The sequence below is a fragment of the Phyllopteryx taeniolatus genome, unplaced genomic scaffold (genome assembly GCF_024500385.1).
Source record: "Phyllopteryx taeniolatus isolate TA_2022b unplaced genomic scaffold, UOR_Ptae_1.2 contig_25, whole genome shotgun sequence".
In the NCBI taxonomy this organism is placed as follows: domain Eukaryota; kingdom Metazoa; phylum Chordata; class Actinopteri; order Syngnathiformes; family Syngnathidae; genus Phyllopteryx; species Phyllopteryx taeniolatus.
This window is the reverse complement of record NW_026903173.1, coordinates 835,001-855,650: the sequence shown is the minus strand read 5'-3', so window position 1 is coordinate 855,650 and position 20,650 is coordinate 835,001. Positions and strand designations below refer to the sequence as shown.

At 43.6% G+C, this 20,650-nt stretch overlaps 1 protein-coding gene across 3 annotated transcripts in view; it reads right to left on the bottom strand.

Moving 5' to 3' along the window:
- Positions 1–855: 855 nt before the first annotated feature.
- Positions 856–20,650, bottom strand: part of golph3a (golgi phosphoprotein 3a) — a 24,097-nt gene continuing 4,302 nt past the window's right edge. Inside the window, exons 1-4 of one of the 3 annotated variants that reach the window (XM_061765087.1) lie at positions 20,388–20,417; positions 8,620–8,751; positions 2,641–2,755; positions 856–2,131 (exon numbers count right to left, since the gene is read on the bottom strand). In XM_061765087.1, coding sequence (XP_061621071.1) covers positions 1,707–2,131; positions 2,641–2,755; positions 8,620–8,751; positions 20,388–20,402 — 687 coding nt within the window. In that variant the 5' untranslated portion in view covers positions 20,403–20,417 and the 3' untranslated portion in view covers positions 856–1,706. Of the gene's footprint in view, positions 2,132–2,640; positions 2,756–8,619; positions 8,752–20,387; positions 20,418–20,650 lie in introns of those variants that run through there. The other 2 variants (XM_061765085.1, XM_061765086.1) reach the window with 2 other exon arrangements.

The window sequence follows — 20,650 nt, the reverse complement described above, 5'->3', positions numbered from 1 at the left end:
GTTTGCTTTCAAGGCCTTTGAAGGGAAGGACCCCCACGGCCAAGATCTGCAGTTGCTGCTGAAAGAGGACCATGAGCGTGCTCGCACCCTTGAACGACGCCTTTGTATCCCCTTAAGTTTTTTGCATTTGCTGTGTTTAGATTAGATTTTATTGAGTATTGTAGTGAAATAGGCTGCAGGTATAGGGGGTGTTGATCTCTGATTATCAGAAGATCAAATAGGGGGATTGAAAGTGATATAGAGTTTTATGGTGTAACTGGGTGTTTATTGCAGTATAGCATATAATGTAAATCAGATAAGGGTGTGGGAGTGTGTTGCAAGAAGGCTCCCAGCAGGGTGCATGTGAAGGCCACAAAGAACAGATGTTGAAGAAGACAATGGCTGCGGGGGGCCACTGTAAACATGAGATGCAAGACTGTGGGACGGCGTCTGGAGCCAGCGGCAAATGGCCATTATTCTGCAGAGCAATGATGACGTCAGATGGGACCAGGGATCAATCAGACGATGGCATTTGTGATATCTTGCCAACGTTTAGTTGCTTTGTCTGGTACGTCTTTGCCAAATGACTCAGCGAGGGTTTTCTGAGTGGGTTGTGCAAATGTACTCATCCTTTCCTTAGCGGGAGTCGTGCTTGCGGAGTCTAAGTTTTTCGTATTCCTCATACTCCTTTGTATGGTTCGTTCGCAAGTGATACAACAGATTTATAGTTGAACTGCGCTTCTAGGCGACCGCTTTTCGGCATAATTTATATACGTCCCCTCCTAAAGTATTGGAACGGCAAGGTGAATTCCTTTGTTTTTGTTGTATACCGAAGACATTCGGGTTTCAGATCAAAAGATAAATATGAGACACAAATTCTGAATTCAAGCTTTTATTTCATGGTATTTACATCTGGATGTGTTAAAAAACTCAGGACAGAGCACCTTTTGTTTGAAGCCAGGAACTTTTGACACTTTTGGTAGTGGGGTGTTTAACAATTAGACCAAAATATATCTAATTTCAATGATTTTATTTTCTGTTAAACGATTCAGGTGGCCTAACCTGTGTCCATAACTTCTAGGTTTCATTTTATGTTGCAATTATTTTTTTTTTCATCTGCCTATTGCAAGATGTGTAATAACAATTAAGCGCTGTCATCATATACCAAGAAGTAATTTACTGACTTAAGTAACCTGGGTTGCACCCTGCCTTCTGCACCCTCATCACACAAGGTGGAATATACTGTAGGTACGGTAAATGTATGAAACTATTAGGCAACTGACTATAGTTTGGAGAGGGATGCCTTTTTTTCTTAAGGTCCTAAAGCCATTGACCACAACATCACATCACAGTTGGGCATTGAATTCTCAGGACTGCCAATGGTGCATACACTAAGTAGCAGTATGAATTTTTATAAAAAATATTGTCTGACATTTATGCACAAACCAAAGTGAAAATGGACCAATGACAAGATTCCTGTACTGCCCAATTCATCAAAAATGCTCTCATTTCAAGTTTTATGGGAGTTATTATATTGGCATAATGTAAGCATGGAGGGACGTACGTGATCATGGCAAGGGAACATTGATGTGGGGAATCAACCCAGAATCCAGGTATGAGATACTGTTCGTCAAGTCACCATGGTGAAGTCAGTATTCCTGATTCCTTGAAAAATACATAAAGTTCGCAAAATCCATTGCCTTGTGTTTCCTGTCCTCATAGTTGCATCATTTGGTGAAAGCAGCTACTACAGACCACAAGAGCTCATTTGTGTTAGCCTTCATGCTTTCACCTTCAGAATCCAGTTCTAGCAGCAGCCGTACTCTTTTCATTGCCAGGTCGTACTGGTCATCCAGCAATGGTGCAAAGGCGTTTTCCAGGACGTCAGAGGAATGAGCTAAGAAGATAAGTGCAAGAAGTCGCTTGTCCATTCGATGTGGGTCATTCACCCACTTGTCCAGTACAGCCTCCTGGACCTTCTTGATGAGGCGCTGCTTGAGATTATTGTTAGTAAGCGGGTGTGTGGTCATATCAAAAAGAAGGAAGTTCTGCTTTTCAGTGGTAAGAACACCTTTCTCCACCAAATTTTTGGCTAGTCTTTCACGGACATTCCTCAATTGATAATGAAGCTTCAGGGGATTCCATGTCTCTCCTGAATGAATATAAGAAACAACAAATGAATCACGGCAAGCATGACCTAACAGTACACAGGGAAACCTCAATAGGAAACAAGACCAAAACAAACATCCATCCATCCATTTTCTGAGCCGCTTCTCCTCACTAGGGTCGCGGGCGTGCTGGAGCCTATCCCAGCTGTCATCGGGCAGGAGGCGGGATACACCCTGAACTGGTTGCCAGCCAATCGCAGGGCACATAGAAACTAACAACCATTTGCACTCACAGTCATGCCTACGGGCAATTTAGAGTCTCCAATTAATGCATGTTTTTGGGATGTGGGAGGAAACCGGAGCACCCGGAGAAAACCCACGCAGGCACGGGGAGAACATGCAAACTCCACACAGGCGGGGACGGGGATTGAACCCCGCACCTCAGAACTGTGAGGCTGACGCTCTAACCAGTCGGCCACCGTGCCGCCCCAAAACAAACAAATAAACAAAAAGAATAGTACACATTCTGGAGTTTGTACCAAAGAGAACTCACCACTAAGCAGTTCAATCCAGCTCTGCACAGTCTCTGGTGGTTGGGTGTCTTTGATGTGTTTTAATGCTTCATCCAGGAGTACATCCCCTGTAGGAGCATCTGACTTACAAATCACCTGCAGACAAAATAAAAAATGTAAAGGTATATACTCTGCGTGTGCGTCTATATGTGTGTCTGTGTAGCATTCTGCAATTCTGCAGACAGTTAATGTGGCTATATATTTATTATTTGCTCTGTACAGTGAGGGGAAAATTGGGGGGAAAAACTAAATTAAAGTTATTAAATGTGCATTTTATTCAGGGAAATATTTAATCGCCAAGCAAAGCACAAGTTAGTACTTTGTGGAGAAACCCTTGTGGGTAAGCACGTTGATGAGCCATTTCTTGTAGTTGGTCACCAGGTTGGCACACAGCTCAGAAAAGATTTTGGCCCACACTTCAAAAATCATTACATTTTACATTTTAGACCACAGGACAAGTCTTCAAATATGAAGGTCCTTGTCTCTGTGTACATTTACAATCTGTAATATGTCTTTATTATGTTTCTTTCGGAGTATTGGGTTTTTCCTGGCATATCGGCCGTTCAGCCCATGACGGTTCAGTAGTCGTTTCACTGTGAATAATGAAACATTCTTGGGCTGGAACGAGTACTCAAGTTTTACAAATACAAAAAAATTATCAAGGAATTTTCTCTGCCTTGGGGTTATTTAACTCATTCACTGCATGTCCTCACCGGTTTGATACTATTGGTATATACACGTGGAAAAAATTGTTGGTACCTGTCTGTTAATGTATGAAAAACCCACATTGGTCACAGAAATAGCAAAACTTAAAAATAAGTCAGTCTGGCGTGGATTAAAATTGCTAACCAACTACAAGCGATCATCCCGCTAACCACTGAACAATAAAGGACTAGCCGACGACTTGAACACCTTCTACTGCAGATTAAAAATGACATTTTCACACCCCGCACCCACCCAGCCACACCATCGAGCACCATACCTCTGACTCCCCCTTCTGCGTTGACCATCCACAAACAGGATGTGAGACGTATCTTCAAACAAAAAAGATCAACAAAGCGGCGGGCCCAGACCTTGTGTCCCTATCCTCCCTCAAAATGTGCGTGGACCAGCTCGCTCTAGTCTTCACAGTGATCTTCAATAGATCTCTGGGACTGTGTGAAGTACCATCCTGTTTCAAATGCTCCACCATCATCCCAGTCCCCAAGAAACCTGCAATCTCTGGTCTGAATGACTGTAATGCCTGTCGTCCTGACATCTGTGGTCATGAAGTCCTTTGAGCGCAACATGCTGGACCACCTCAAGAGCGTCACAGGTCCCCTGCTGGACCTCCTGCAGTTTGCCTACCGAGCAAACAGGTCTGTGGATGACGCAGTCAACATGGGACTGCACTTCATCCTAGAACACCTTGACGGCGCTGGCACCTATGCAAGGATCTTGTTTGTGGACTTCAGCTCTGTGTTCAACAACATCCTTCCTGAACTCCTCTCCTCCAATCTTCTCCAGCTCAGCGTCTCACCTGCCATCTGCCAGTGGATTTACAGCTTCCTGACGGGCAGGAGACAACAGGTGAGGCTGGGGGAGGGCACCTCATCCACACGCAGCATCAGTACTGGGGCGCCTCTCTACAAGAACGACCCCAACTCAACGCACTCAAACTCCTGAAGTTTACAGACAACATCACAGTCAGCGGCCTCATCAAAGACAGGGACGAGTCTGTGTATCAACAGGAAGTGGAGCAGCTGGAGCTGTGGTGCAGCCGACACCGCCTGGAGCTGAACACGTTCAAGAATGTAGAGATGATCGTGGACTTCAGGAGGCATCCTTCGCCACAGCTGCCCCTCACGCTGTCCAATTGCCGTATCAACCATCCAGACTTTCAAGTTCCTCGGAATTACGGTCTCTCAGGACCTGAAGTGGGACTCCAACATTTACTCCATCCTCAAAAAGGCCTAGCAAAGGATGTACTTCCTGAGGCGTCTGAGGAAACCACTGCCTGCCACCAGAGCTGCTGAGGCAGTTCTACACAGCAGTCATCGAATAAGTCCTGTGTTAATCCATCACAGTCTGGTTTGGTGCTGCCACAAAAAAGGACAAACTCCGACTGCAACGGACAATCAAAAGTGCTGAAAAAATTGTCGGTACCCCCCTACCAACCTTTGAGGACTTGCACACTGCCAGAACTAAGACAAGACTATGCAAAATCCTCTTGGACTCTCCACATCCTGTCACCATCTCTTCCAGCTCCTTCCCTCAGGTAGGCGCTATCGAACAATGCAAACTAAAACTAACAGACATTCCAACAGCTTCTTCCCTCTTGCCATTAACTTCTTAAATAGTTAACTTACAATTCCATTGTAACATGCTGCCAAATTTGTCTTGAGATTGTTGTCACACCTCTGTTGGGCCAATTACACATTATTTGTGCACTCACTGTAGTAGTCTCGTCACTCTGCACTATTCGCATATCTGTTGTTGACCAATACTGGCCACTCATATGCTTGAGCACTATTTGCACAATTGACACTGTTCCAGATTATCACACTACTCGTCACTTTAAACTGCTTAAATTTCTTGGCCTCTAGACCATTTGCACAATGGTCACTGTACCAGATATCGCTCTATTAGTCATTTCAAACTGCTCTAAATTGCTAGAGGACACTGCATCATTTACGCAATTGTCAAAATTTTTTTTAAATTGTGTCAACATTACCACATTACTGGTAACCTTCCATTGGTCAGTGACTCTCCGTACTGTGTTTTAATGTTTTTATGTCTCAGAAGTATTTTCTGTCAAATGGCTGTCTGTTGTCAGACAAGAGCGGCTCCAACTACCGGAGGCAAATTCCTTGTGTGTTTTTGACAAAGATGATTCTGATTAAATCTGACAAAAGTAATAATAAATACAAATTTAATTAAAATTAATTAAATCAGACATTGCTTTTGAATTGTGGTTAAACAGAATTATTTAAAAAACAAACTCATGAAACAGGCCTGGACAAAAATGATGGTACCCTAAATGAAATATTTTGTTGCGCAACCTTTCGAGGCAATCATTGCGATCAAATTATTTTTGTAACTTTCAAAGAGACTTCTGCACCTCTCAGCAGTTATTTTGGCCCACTCTTCATGAGTAAACTGCTCCAGTTGTCTCAGGTTTGAAGGGTGCTTTCTCCAGACGGCATGTATCAGCTCCTTCCACAGATGTTCAATAGGATTTAGATCATGGCTCATAGAAGGCTACTTCAGAATAGTCCAGTGTTTTGCTCTTAGCCATTCTTGGGTGTTTTCAGCTGTGTTTTTTGGGTCATTTTCCTGTTGCAAGACCCATGACCTGTGATTGAGACCAAGCTTTCTGACACTGGACAGCACATTTCTCTCAAATAACTTGATAGTCTTGAGATTTCATTGTACCCTGCACAAATTCAAGACAAAGTGTAGTAATGTGAAATGACGCAGAAAAGCTGCCCCAGAACATAAGAGCCTCTGCCATGTTTCACAGAAGGGACAGTATTCTTTTCTCAGTATACTTTATTTTTGCCTCTGCAAACGTACAGCTGATGTGCCTTGCCAAAAAGTTTTGTCTCGTCTGTCCAGAGGATATTTTCCCAGAAGCTTTGTGACTTGTCAACATCAACACAGCAGTTTTGCAAATTCCAGTGTCGCTGACCTTGGAGTTCACCTTTAATTTTTTTGAAAGTTGTTCTGGGCTCTTTTATTATCATTTGTATTATCTGTCTCTTCAGTTTGTCATCAACTTTCCTCCTGCGGCCATGTCCAGGGAGGTTAGCTACAGTCCCGTGGATCTTAAATTTCTGAATAATATTTGTAACTGGAGTCACAAGAACAACAAGCTGCTTGGACATGGTCTGATAGCCTTGACCTTCATCGTGCTTGTCTATAATTTTCTCTCTTAGTGTGGTACACACCATGTCACCAAACAGGACGGTGATTACTTGTCACCCTTTAAATAGGCTGACTGAGTGATTACAAGTTTGAAGACACCAGTGATGCTAATTAGAGGACACACCTTGTTTGAACATGTCCCTATGGTCAAATAATTTTTTAGTGGTACCGTCATTTTTGTCGAGGTCTGTTTCATGAGTTATTTTTTTTAAAATAATTGTACTGGATAATATATAATAAAAGTGGAATGCGCCGACAACTTTGAGCTCCTAGCTCAGCGTCGCCGTGGAGCATTTTTATCTTGCAGCATTTTTTGTTTGCTTTATCTTCTGTGATTGCAGCATTTTTATCTTGTAGCATTTTTCTTTTGCTGTAGTTTTCTGTGATTGCACCATTTTTATCTTGCATTTTCCTTTTGCAGTTGTTTTCAGTGCTTGTATCTTTTTTGTTTAGTCATTCCTGCTATGCGGCATATGGCCATTTGCAGCGCATTTGCCAGTCAGCCACCGTATAAAATGGACAACCAAGTCATTCAAACGTCAATGTACATCATATAAGACTTATTTAATAACTTGAGCTTTTATTTAAGAGAAGAACGATTACATTGGTGTTTTCCAGTCACCTCTTTCACATTAGAAAAATCGCATTGTTAACCACCAAACAAAAATATCACAAAAGTAGTATACTGAAATAATTAGCTCAATGTAGTCACAAATGTACTGAGGCTACTCCGTGTGAAATCTGGGCTCGTTTAGCTGAACAAAAAGGTTTTGCCATGTAGTGGAAGAGCATTTCATTGTTCTGCCTGTCAAACACGGCTGGCATGGACAGACGTACAAAGATACATTTATGATTAATACAAATAATTTAAATGCGAATAATATATACTGTACAATAAATAATTGACTTTTGTTAAGAGTCAACATATAACGAACCCAAAACCGTCACCATAAATCTGAGTAGTTTTGCTGTTCTTGAATGCTTTTCCTGACATTTTTGCAGAGACATCTTACAGAAAAGGCCATGGTCTACAGAGAGCGTCCACACCATCAGAGTGATCAGAATCAGAATCATCTTTATTTGCCAAGTATGTCCAAAACACACAAGGAATTTGTCTCCGGTAGTTGGAGCCGCTCTAGTACAACAGACAGTCAATTTACAGAACACTTTGGAGACATAAAGACATTGACAAAAAAACAATTGTGCAAAAAGATGTAGAGTCCTCTAGCACTTAGAGCAGTTCGAATCACTAATATTGCAATAGTCCGGTGCAATGACCATTGTGCAAAGGGCGCTGAGACTTCTAGGAGTGTATGCGGTTTAAAGTGACGAGTAGTGCGATAATCTGGGACAATGTTTGTTGTGCAAATGTTACAGATACTCCTCAATCAGTGTGCAAATGGAGCAGATGCTACTCTGGCATGAGTGGCCAGTATCTCATTGTTCAAAGGTATCAGTCAGGAGAAGGGTACAAAAGAATTTCCTCGGTATTAAATATTCCATGGAACACAGTGAAGAAAGTAATAAAGTAGAGGAAATACAGCAGTGATATTACCAATAACTCTAAGTCCCTTCAAAATAGACAAAACTATGAGGGGGGTTAATAAAGGATACTTTAAATGGTGGTAAGAGTGTATGCTTTAACTCCCAATTAACATGAATTTGAATCTGATTGGATAATTCTGATCTCTCAATTGTTAAGTTTTACTTCCTCTCTTGAAAATACATATTTTTCCATCTGGGTTGCACAGGTTATGTCACCTTAATAGTGGAAAAGGTTTTGAAATGATTTTTCTTGGTCTAATTTTTTTATATCACAAAAAACGGGAATTTGATCAGGAGTGTGTAGACATGTTCAAACAATGGCCTGAGTGTAGTTGTTTCTGTTCAATAAATTAGCAATTATAGAAGGCCAACTGAGAGTGATGAGGCTCAGCTCACAATATCATATTACTATAACTAAATTACGAGAGGATTTCAAATGGGCAAAATTCTAGTAATTATTCTGCCATTTCAATGTTGAATAAGTTGACTTGGGAAAAAAAATAGTCTACCTTTCTAGCAAGAAGACCTTTCCTCCGCATGCCACAGGCTTCCAACTGAAGACGACCGCACAGAGCGAGCTCGATCAGCATGCACCCTCGTAACCCTGATGAAATGCAGTCATTCCAGAAAGAGGTATATCCCTATAAAATAGAATACATATCCCTATAAATGGAAAAACATTTGATAAAAGATTACTCAATCTCCTTAAAAAGTGTAAATGAAACCAAAAGGCCAATGTCTGTTCAGTCTGTTCTTGTTGGTTTTATGAAGACACGAGAAATGTTTTTTGGCATATGTCTCATTTAATTGAAGACTATTATGTAATTGCCCGTAGGGGTAGGTTTAATTTTGAATGTGACTGTCCGTTTATGCTAGGGTTCAACCACTTTTTTATAGTCAACACGAGGTAATGATAGTCACCAACAATCGACTTCAATTAATCGATCACAAGCTTACTCCACAGCCGTCCTCAGCTTTACAGACCTCACCCCATGACTCAGTCATCGAATCACATTCACAAATTTGCTCAACCAATCACATCTAGCTACCTTCATGGCCTCACAGACAGTTGGAATTTGTACAACTCAACAACAAATTACGTAAGAAAACTGCAGGGTCGCCACTCGGTACAGTACAATAAAAGCAGGGTTTCCCATATTTACATTTACAATAGGTGACCATATGCATCGCCTCTGCCCAAAAAAGCAAAGAAAACGATGTACAGAGAGGAAGAGCTTCAAGAGGAAGCAGCATGAGGGAGACGATACGAAGGAAAGAAAGACAAGTAACATCAGAAAGACCGCTTGGTATTAATATCAGGGCTGTGAAATAGAAGAAAGTCAGAGGAACAATTATCGGGTGGGGGGGGTCTCTCTCTCACTCACACACACACGCAGTGGCTGAAATTATTATTTAACACGTCACCATTTTTCTCACTAAATACTTCCAAAGGTGCTATTGACCTAAAAATTTCACCAGATGTTGGGAACAACCCAAGTAATCCATACTTACAAAGAAAGCAGAACAAATAAGATCAGAAATGAAGTTGTCTAAAAATGTGAAATGACACAGAAAAAAAGTATTGAATACACGAAGAAAGGGAGGTGCAAAAAGGCCTGGAAAGCCAATACAACACCTGAAATCTGAAAGCAGAGACTCTTCTGTCACATAACAGAACTGACACCTTCCGCCACCCGTTCCAACCTGCTTTGACTCTTTTCTTCACTTCCTGACCACACTCACCATTGCTCTGGACTGTTGACCCCAAGTACCGTATTTTCCGGACTACAAGCCACTACTTTTTTCCCCACGCTCTGAACCCTGCGGCCTATGTAACGATGCGGCTAAAATATAGTTTTTCTTTTCGCTAACGGATATCAGGTGGCACAATAAGTGCAAAAACAAGACAGGCCCAATTGTTTCAACGTGCAACAAAAACTTGTTCGAACATAATGCTTAAAACATGACCGCTTCCCACGAGCACAAGCACTAGGGTTTGGGCATGCGCAGATAGATGCCTCCTGCGTGTAGAAGACAACGACGCTACTTTTTGTCACGCTCAACGCAAAACGCAGATCTCCACGCACGAACGCAAAATATTTTTTAGTTTTCACACCCTCATCATGGAAGATACAAGAAAAGCGTATGATGCAGCTTTTAAGTTGAAAGCCATCGATCTGTCCATCCAGGAGAGAAATAGAGCTGCTGCACGTAACTGCCCACGAGAGAATGCACTTCACGTGTGTTTTGAGCTGCACCACTTTCGGACAAAAGCTTCCACCAATGGTGATTTTTAAGCGTACGACTATGCCAAAAGAAAAACACCCAAAAGGCATCGTCGTTAAACTGGGTGGATGATAGAAATCTTAATGACTGAATGGCTGACGGAGTGTTACAGTAGGCGTCCAGGAGGATTTTTTCACCGGAAAAAAGCATTGCTTGTTTTGGACAGTATGAGGGCCCATATAAAAGATTATGTGAAAACAGCCATCAAGAGATCAAACTCTATTCCAGCTGTGATTCCTGGAGGTACAACAAAGTTTTTGCAGCCACTGGACATCACTGTGATTCGTGCTTTTAAAGCGACACTCCGAGGTGAGTGGGAGTATTGGATGACCAGCGGCGAGAAATCTTTCACAAAAACTGGCCGCATGCGAAGATCATCCTTTTCTGAGGTCTGCCAGTGGATCTTAAAAGCGCAGTGTGAAAGAATCTACGATCACCAACGGATTTCGAAAGGCTGGACTGCTACATCACACCGATAGCACACCTCACCACTGTTATGCTGCTCTCATACATGTCCTGTACTATTTTAACATACTTCTCTGCCACTCCAGACTTCCACATGCAGTACCACAGTTCCTCTCTGGGTACTCTATCATAGGCTTTCTCTAGATCTACAAAGACACAATGTAGCTCCTTCTGACCTTCTCTGTACTTCTCCATCAACACCCTCAAGGCAAATAATACATCTGTGGTACTCTTTCTAGGCATGAAACCATACTGTTGCTCGCAAATACTCACTTCTGTCCTGAGTCTAGCCTCCACTACTCTTGCCCATAACTTCATTGTGTGGCTTATCAACTTTATTACTCTATAGTTCCCACAGCACTGCACATCACCTTTGTTCTTAAAAATGGGCACCAGCACACTTTTCCTCCATTCCTCAGGCATCTTCTCACCCGCTAGAATTCTGTTGAACAAGCTGGTTAAAAACTCCACAGCCACCTCTCCTAGATGCTTCCATAAATCCACAGGTATGTCATCAGGACCAATTGCCTTTCCATTTTTCATCCTCTTTAGTGCCTTTCTAACTTCCCCCTTTCTAATCATCGCTACTTCCTGGTCCACCACACTTGCTTCTTCTGCTCGTCTTTCTCTCTGATTTTTGTCATTCATCCACTCCTCAAAGTATTCTTTCCATCTATCCGGCACACTGCTGGAACCAGTCAACACATTTCCATATCTATCTTGAATCGCCCTAATCTTCTTCACATCCTTCCCATCTCTATCCCTGTGTCTGGCCAACCGGTAGAGATCTTTTTCTCCTTTAGTGTCCAACCTGGCATACATGTCATCATATGCCTCTTGTTTGGCCTTTGTCACCTCTACCTTCGCCCTAAGTCACATCTCCATGTATTCCTTTCTCCTCTTCTCAGTCCACTTCTTAGCTAACCTCTTTTCTTGTATGACTTCCTGTACTTTAATGGGATATGGTTTTTCCGTTTAATTGTAAATAGCTAAAAATGATATAATCACGCTAGTGGCGTGGTTTACACTTGAACAATTATGCTTTATTGCAATGGGGATGAAGTGAAGTGAAGTGTGAGGGGAGTGAAAGTGAAGTGTGGGGGTGTGCTGCTTGAAAGTTCCCAGTAGGGTGCATGTGGAGGTCACAGGAAACATTTGTCAGAGATAACCATTGCTACAAAGCGTTGTGAGAAGTGTTGAGACAGCGTCTGGCACCAACGGCCATCATTCTGCATAGCAACAATGACGTCAATGGACCCTGGACCAACCAGACGAAGACAACGCCACACTTCCTCTTTGAAAAATTGTATAAGTCTGGGTCAAGAACAGATAGTTTTGTTCGGTCTACACCATCTCTGCTAAGGCCAAGATAGGCGTAGCTGCTGACCCAGAGCTCTGAATTATGTATAGACTCCTCTGTCAGGAATAAATTGGTTGGCTTTTAACACTTTGTTATAATCGTAGTTCTTTCACGAAAACGAACACGCTTGGAAACTAGTGAGTTAATAGGTGATTTTAAAAACACAGGTTCCTTTAAATGGTGACCGCGACGTGATCCTGGAAAGACATCAGATAAAAGGAAAGAGGAGTGGACAGGGATTCAGTTGGACTGCAATCTCCCTGGTGCACCGACACTATGGTGTCCTTGAGCAAGACACTTAATACCCCGAAATGCTCCCCGGGCGCTTCAGCTGCCCCCTGCTCCAGTGTGATCCACTAACATGTGTATGTGTTCACTGTGATGGGTTAAATGCAGAGAACAAATTTCGTGTGCATGCATGCATGTTCATGACAATAAAAGTTGAGTCGTCTTCTTCTTCTTCCAACCGCCCTCCGATCGATCCCCTCCATCTCACACTGTATTATGACGATACAGTGACGAAAAATGACGATTTGGTTTACAGAGAAGCCTTTGAGTCAATACAGGGTGAAAACTGGACGCTCAACAGTACAGGTATTTACATAGGCTCTCGGACCATGAGGACGCTGAACAGCTGTTGAACTCGCTGCCGGACTCACTGTGGTCCGAGGGGCCTGCCGACGGGGGACTATGTGCATCCGTGACTCCGGTCACGTTCGAGGTAGACCAGACTGCTTTTGTTAACGTCCCGCAGTACTCCTGTAAACAAGAGGCGGCTGAAGGCATCTCAGAGACCCTAGAGGGACTCTGAAAAGCCGGAGTCTTGGAAGACTCAAATTCTGACTTCCAAACGCTTTGGTCCACAAATGACTTTGTGAAACCCTCTGCTCAAGCTGCAGAACTGCTGGCCATGCGCAGGGCACTGAAGTTATCTGAAGGTCAGAGTGTTACAATTTATTCTGATTCGGCCTATGTTGTAGGATGCTTGTTTGTTGATTTGGCTGCATGGAGACGACAGGGATTTGTTACGTCCACTGGAGACCCATTGGTCCACACAGAGCTGATTCAACGACTGAGCAAGGCTGTTGATAGGCCAGTGGAGGTGGCTGTGGTCAAGTGTCCAGGACATGTAAAAGCCAGCATGGTGGTAGCCCGGGGGAATGGTGCGGCTGATGCCGCGGCTAAGAAAACAGCAGGCTATCAAACGGATGCTGAAGGTAACTATGTTGTCAAACAGGATCAGTTGATCGACTTTCTCCCTGCAGTAACGGTTGATGTAGTGAGCGACCTCCAAGAGGCGGCGCCAGAGGAAGACAAATGTTAAGTGGCAAAAGAAAGGTGCTAAGTATGACGACAAGGAGAAGCTGTGGTTTGGCCCGGCGAGAGGCCCTAGGAGACTGGTGTTACTGACAGGAAACTTCATGCGGTCAGTGGTTGAGGAAGCACACGCCCCGACACATGAGAGTTATGTGTCGATGCTGAACAAGCTGCGCTTTTGGTTGCACCCTGATCTTCTGTGTGAGGTAAAACTGTTTTGTGTTTCTTGTGATATATGTCAGAATTTCAGTGTTGGCCCTACAACGAAGAGGGAACTGCAACACACTGACATGGGCCGATGCCCAAATGATGTGGTGGTAATGGACTACACCGACATGGTAGTCCCAGTCCAAGGAAAAGGATGAACCGCATGGTCAATCAACGGCTGGCGAAAACGTGTGCACACACAGGGCTTAATTGGCTCCTCCCCTGCCCCTTGCTTTGTTTCCAGGAATAATAATTTATTCCTCTGTCAGGAATAAATTGGTTGACTTTTAACACGTCGTTATAATCGTAGTTCTTTCACGAAAACGAAAAATAAAATGCAGTGGGTACGGAAAGTATTCAGACCCCCTTAAATTTTTCGGTCTTTGTTATATTGCAGCCATTTGCTAAAATAATTTAAGTTATTTTTTTTTCCTCATTAATATATACACAGCACCCCATATTGACCCCATAAATTTTTGCAGATTTATTAAAAAAGAAACACTGAAATATCACTCACACAGCCGTAAGTATTCAGACCCTTTGCTCAGTATTTATTAGAAGGGCCCTTTTGAGCCAATACAGCCGTGAGTCTTTTTGGGATTGATGGTTTTTCCACACCTGGATTTGGAGAGTCAGTCGTTAAAATCGTAGTTCTTTCACGAAAACGAACAATAAAATGCAGTGGGCACGGAAAGTATTCAGACCCACTTAAAATTGTAACTCCTTGTTATATTGCAGCCATTTGCTAAAATAATTTGAGTACATTTTTTTTTCCTCATTAATGCAGCCCTATGGCGGGCACAAATCAGTGCAAACTGTAGGCCGGTCCCAAGCCCGGATAAATGCAGAGGGTTGCGTCAGGAAGGGCATCCGGCTTAAAACTTTCCCAAACAAATATGAGCGTTCATCCAAAGAATTCCATACCAGATCGGTCGTGGCCCAGGTTAACAACGTTCGCCGTCAACCTGCAGGGCGCCGTTGGAAATTCAGCTACTGTGGGTCGAACTCAAAGAAGAAGAGGTGGAAAGCGGGTTCTTCGGCAGAAAGAGAAGAGGAAAGCACAGAGCCTAGAACTGAATGTCGGGACTTGGAATGTTGGGACTATGACAGGAAAATCTCGAGAGTTGGTTGACATGATGATTAGGAGAAAGGTTGATATATTGTGTGTCCAGGAGACCAGGTGGAAAGGCAGTAAGGCTAGAAGTTTAGGGGCAGGGTTTAAATTATTTTACCATGGTGTAGATGGGAAGAGAAATGGAGTCGGGGTTATTTTAAAAGAAGAGTTGGCTAAGAATATCTTGGAGGTGAAAAGAATATCAGATCGAGTGATGAGGCTGAAACTTGAAATTGAGGGTTTTGTGTGTAATGTGATTAATGGCTATGCCCCACAGGTAGGATGTGATCTAGAGGTGAAAGAGAAATTCTGGAAGGAGCTAGACGGAGTAGTTCTGAGCATCCCAGACAGAGAGAGAGTCGTAATTGGTGCAGATTGTAATGGACATGTTGGTGAAGGTAACAGGGGTGATGAAGAAGTGATGGGTAAGTACGGCATCCAGGAAAGGAACTTGGAGGGACTAATGGTGGTAGACTTTGCAACAAGGATGCAAATGGCTGTAGTGAACACTTTTTTAAAGAAGAGGCACAAACATAAGGTGACCTACAAGAGGGGAGGTAGAAGCACACAGGTGGATTACATCTTGTGCAGATGTAATCTGAAGGAGGTTACCAACTGTAAGGTAGTAGTAGGGGAGAGTGTGGCTAGACAGCATAGGATGGTGGTGTGTAAGATGACTCTGGTGGTGGGGAGGAAGATTAGGAAGACAAAGGCAGAGAAGAGAACCATGTGGTGGAAGCTGAGACAGGACTAGTGTTGTGCAGCTTTTCGGGAAGAGGTGAGACAGGCTCTCGGTGGATGGGAGGAGCTTCCAGAAGACTGGACCACTGCAGCCAAGGTGATCAGAGAGGCAGGCAGGAGAGTACTTGGTGTGTCTTCTGGCAGGAAAGGAGAGAAGGAGACTTGGTGGTGGAACCCCACAGTACAGGAAATCATACAAGGAAAAAGGTTAGCGAAGAAGAAGTGGGACACTTAGAGGACCGAGGAGAGGCGAAAGGAATACATTGAGATGCGACACAGGGCAAAGGTAGAGGTGGCAAAGGCCAAACAAGAGGCATATGACGACATGTATGCCAGGTTGGACACTAAAGAAGGAGGAAAAGGATCTATACAGGCTGGCCAGACAGAGGGATAGAGATGGGAAGGATGTGCAGCAGGTTAGGGTGATTAAGGATAGAGACGGAAATATGTTGACTGGTGCCAGCAGTGTGCTCGCTAGATGGAAAGAATACTTTGAGGAGTTGATGAATGAGGAAAATGAGAGAAAAGCGAGAGTAGAAGAGGCAAGTGTGGTAGACCAGGAAGTGGCAATGATTAGTAAGGGGGAAGTTAGAAAGGCATTAAAGAGGATGAAAAATGGAAAGGCAGTTGGTCCTGATGACATTCCTGTGGAGGTATGGAAGCATTGAGGAGAGGTGGCTGTGGAGTTTTTGACCAGCTTGTTCAATAGAATTCTAGTGCGTGAGAAGATGCCTAAGGAATGGAGAAAAAGTGTACTGGTGCCCATTTTTAAGAACAAAGGTGATGTGCAGAGATGTTGGAACTATAGAGGAATAAAGTTGATGAGCCACACAATGAAGTTATGGGAAAGAGTAGTGGAGGCTAGACCCAGGACAGAAGTATTTGCGAGCAACAGTATGGTTTCATGCCTAGAAAGAGTACCACAGATGCATTATTTGCCTTGAGGATGTTGATGGAAAAGTACAGAGAAGGTCAGAAGGAGCTACATTGTGTCTTTGTAGATCTAGAGAAAGCCTATGACAGAGTACCCAGAGAGGAACTGTGGTACTGCATGCGGAAGTCTGGAGTGGCAGAGAAGTATGTTAGAATAATACAGGACATGTATGAGGGCAGCAGAACAGCGGTGAGGTGTGCTGTAGGTGTGACAGACGAATTTAAGGTGGAGGTGGGACTGCATCAGGGATCAGCCCTGAGCCCCTTCCTTTTTGCAGTGGTGATGGATAGGCTGACAGATGAGGTTAGACTGGAATCCCCGTGGACCATGATGTTTGCAGATGACATTGTGATCTGCAGTGAAAGCAGGGAGCAGCTGGAGGAACAGTTAGAAAGATGGAGGCATGCACTGGAAAGAAGAGGAATGAAGATTCGCCGAAGTAAAACACAATATATGTGCATGAATGAGAGGGGTGGTGGGGGAAGAGTGAGGCTACAGGGAGAAGAGCTAGCTAGGGTGGAAGACTTTAAATACTTGGGGTCAACTGTCCAGAGCAATGGGGAGTGTGTTCAGTAAGTGAAGAAGCAGGTTGGAACGGGTGGAAGAAGGTCTCAGGTGTGTTATGTGACAGAAGAGTCTCTGCTAGGATGAAGGGCAAAGTTTATAAAACAGTGGCGAAGCCAGCCATGATGTACGGATTAGAGACAGTGGCACTGAAGGGACAACAGGAAGCAGAGCTTTCGGTGGCAGAAATGAAGATGTTGAGGTTCGCTCTTGGAGTGACCAGGTTGGATAAAATTAGAAATGAGCTCATGAGGGACAGCCAAGGTTCGATGTTTTGGAGACAAAGTTAGAGAGAGCAGACTTGGATGGTTTGGACACGTCTAGAGGAGAAATAGTGAGTATATTGGTAGAAGGATGATGAGGATGGAGCTGCCAGGCAAGAGAGCTAGAGGAAGACCAAAGAGAAGGTTGATGGATGTCGTGAGGGAACACATGAGGGCAGTTGGTGTTCGAGAGGAGGATGCAGGAGATAGGCTTACATGGAAAAGGATGACGTGCTGTGGCGACCCCAAACGGGACAAGCCGAAAGGAAAAGAAGAATGTTCACAGAGCACCCAATATTGACCAGGAAAAACTGAATTGCTTAAATTTTTGCAGATTTATTCAAAGCGAAAAACTGAAATATCACACAGCCATAAGTATTCAGAACCTTTGCTATGACACTCATATTTAACTCAAGTGCTGTCCATTTCATCTGATCATCCTTGAGATGGTTCTACACCTTCATTGGAGTCCAGCTGTGTTTGATTGACTGATTGGACTTTATTAGGAAAACCACACACCTGTCTAGATAAGACCTTACAGCTCACAGTCCATGTCAGAGCAAATAAGAATCATGAGGTCAAAGGAACTGCCTCAAGAGCTCAGAGACCGAATTGTGGCAAGGCACAGATCTCGCCAAGGTTACAAAAAACAGTTCTGCTCCAATTAAGGTTCCTAAAAGCACAATCGTTAAATAGAAGACGTTTGGGACGACCAGAACCCTTCGTAGAGCTGGCCGTCCGGCCAAACTGAGCAATCGGGGGAGAAGAGCTTTGTTGAGAGAGGTGAAGAAGAACGCAAAGATCACTGTGGCTAGCTCCAGAAATGCAGTCGGGAGATGGGGAGAAAATTCTAGAAACTCAACCATCACTGCAGCCCTCCACCAGTCGGGGCTTTATGGCACAGTGGCCCGACGGAAGCCTCTCCTCAGTGCAAGACACATGAAAGCCTGTATGGAGTTTGTTAAAAAATACACCTGAAGGACTCCAAGATGGTGAGAAATAAGATTCTCTGGTCTGATGAGGTCACTAATGGTGTAGTGGTACACTTGCCTGACTTTGGTGCGGGCAGCGTGGGTTCAGTTCCCACTCAGTGATGGTGTGAATATGAGTGTGAATGGTTGTCCATGTCTATATGTGTCCTGTGATTGACTGGCGACCAGTTCAGGGTGTAGTCCGCCTCTCGCCGAAGTCAGCTGGGATAGGCTCCAGCGCCCCACGACCCTAACCAGGATAAGCGATGTTGAAAATGGATGGATGGATGGTCTGCTGAGACCAAGATAGAACTTTTTGGCCTTAATTCTAAGCGGTATGTGTAGAGAAAACCAGGCCCTGCTCATCACCTGTCCAACACAGTCCCAACAGTGAAGCATGGTGGCAGCATCATGCTGTGGGGGTGTTTTTCAGCTGCAGGGACAGGACGACTGGTTGCAACGTAGGAAAGATGAATGCGGCCAAGTACAGGGAGATCCTGGACGAAAACCTTCTCCAGAGTGCTCAGGACCTCAGACCGGGCCAAAGTTCACCTTCCAACAAGACAATGACCCTAAGCACACAGCTAAAGTAACGAAGGAGTGGTTTCAGAAAAACTGTGACTCTTCTTGAATGGCCCAGCCAGATCCCTGACTTAAACCCAATCAAGCATCTCTGGAGAGGCCTGAAAATGGCTGTCCACCATCGTTCACCATCCAACCTGACAGAACTGGAGTGGATCTGCAAGGAGAAATGGCAGAGGATCCAGGTGTGGAAAAACTTGTTGCATCATTCCCAAAAAGACTAATGGCTGTATTACCTCAAAAGGGTGCTTCTACTTAATACTCAGCAAAGTGTCTGAATACTTACGGCTGTGTGAATGATATTTCAGCGTTTCTTTTTTAATAAATCTTCGAATATTTCAACAATTCTGTTTTTTTTTCTGTCAATATGGTGTGCTGTGTATATATTAATGAGGGAAAATATTAACTAAAATGATTTTATTAAATGGCTGCAATATAACAAAGACTGAAAAATTTAAGGGGGTCTGAATACTTTCCGTACCCACTGTACGTCTATGCCAACATTGAGGCAGCTAACAGGGTTGCACTTTTAGTTGCACTTTTGCACTGGTTTTTTTTAGCCTTTATTTTAGTCTTCAAACCAACGTAAGAGCTGATGACATTTAAAAAAAAAAAAAAAAAAAGCTTAACATTGAGCTAAAATGTCGCAAAGGTCAAACGAGCTACTTTACATCACAATGAATTGGGACAAAATTCACAAAAACGTCTCACAGTATCACAAACTTTGTGCTTCATCGGTGGGTAGGTAAAGGAATTGTTTTTTTGCATCTGGTTTCATTCTGGCGGCAAGGTGGGCGACTGGACTACTAAATACTGTTTCACTGAAGTCCGGTCAAAGGCTGTATGCCTAATTTGTTATGAAACCATTGCGGTTTTAGAGGACTATAACATCAGCTGGCGGCACGTTGCCCGACTGGTTAGCACATCCGCCTCACAGTTATGAGAACCGGGTTTCAAATCCCAGCCCCGCCTGTGTGGAGTTTGCATGTTCTCCCCGTGCCTGTGTGGGTTTTCTTCAAGTACTCCGGTTTCCTCTCACATCCCAAAAACATGCAGGGTAGGTTAATTGAAGACTCCAAATTGCCCATAGGTGTGAATGTGAGTGTGAATGGTTGTTTGTTTATATGTGCCCTGTGATTGGCTGGCGACCAGTTCCGAAGATAGCTGGGATAGGCTCCAGCACGCCCGCGACCCTAGTGAGGATAAGTGGAATGGAAGATGAATGACTGAATGAATTGTTCCATTCATTACTCTTTTTCTTGCCTTCTAAGGTTTACTTTCGTTTTCAAAATTCACCAGTGTCGTGTGAAGTTACTTTTCGTGCCAAAATGCTGAGTTCCAGTGCCTACCCTTCAAAATAAAAGGCTACAAGCTTAAAACAGGAAGTCAAGTTAAAACTTGCACATATAAACCATTTGACGTTATAAAACAGTCCCAAATATAAATGTTACAATTTTACAATTTTTTGCTCACCGTTCTTGTGATCATTTTGACCCCACGGGGTGAGATCTTGCATGGAGCCCCAGATCAAGGGAGATTATCAGTGGTCTATGTCTTCCATTTCCTAATAATTGCTCCAACAGTTGATTTCTTCACATCAAGCTGCTTACCTATTGCAGATTCAGTCTTCCCAGCCTGGTGAAGGTCTACCATTTTGTTTCTGGTGTCCTTTGACAGCTCTTTGGTCTTGGCCATAGTGGAGTTTGGAGTGTGACTGTTTGAGGTTGTGGACTGGT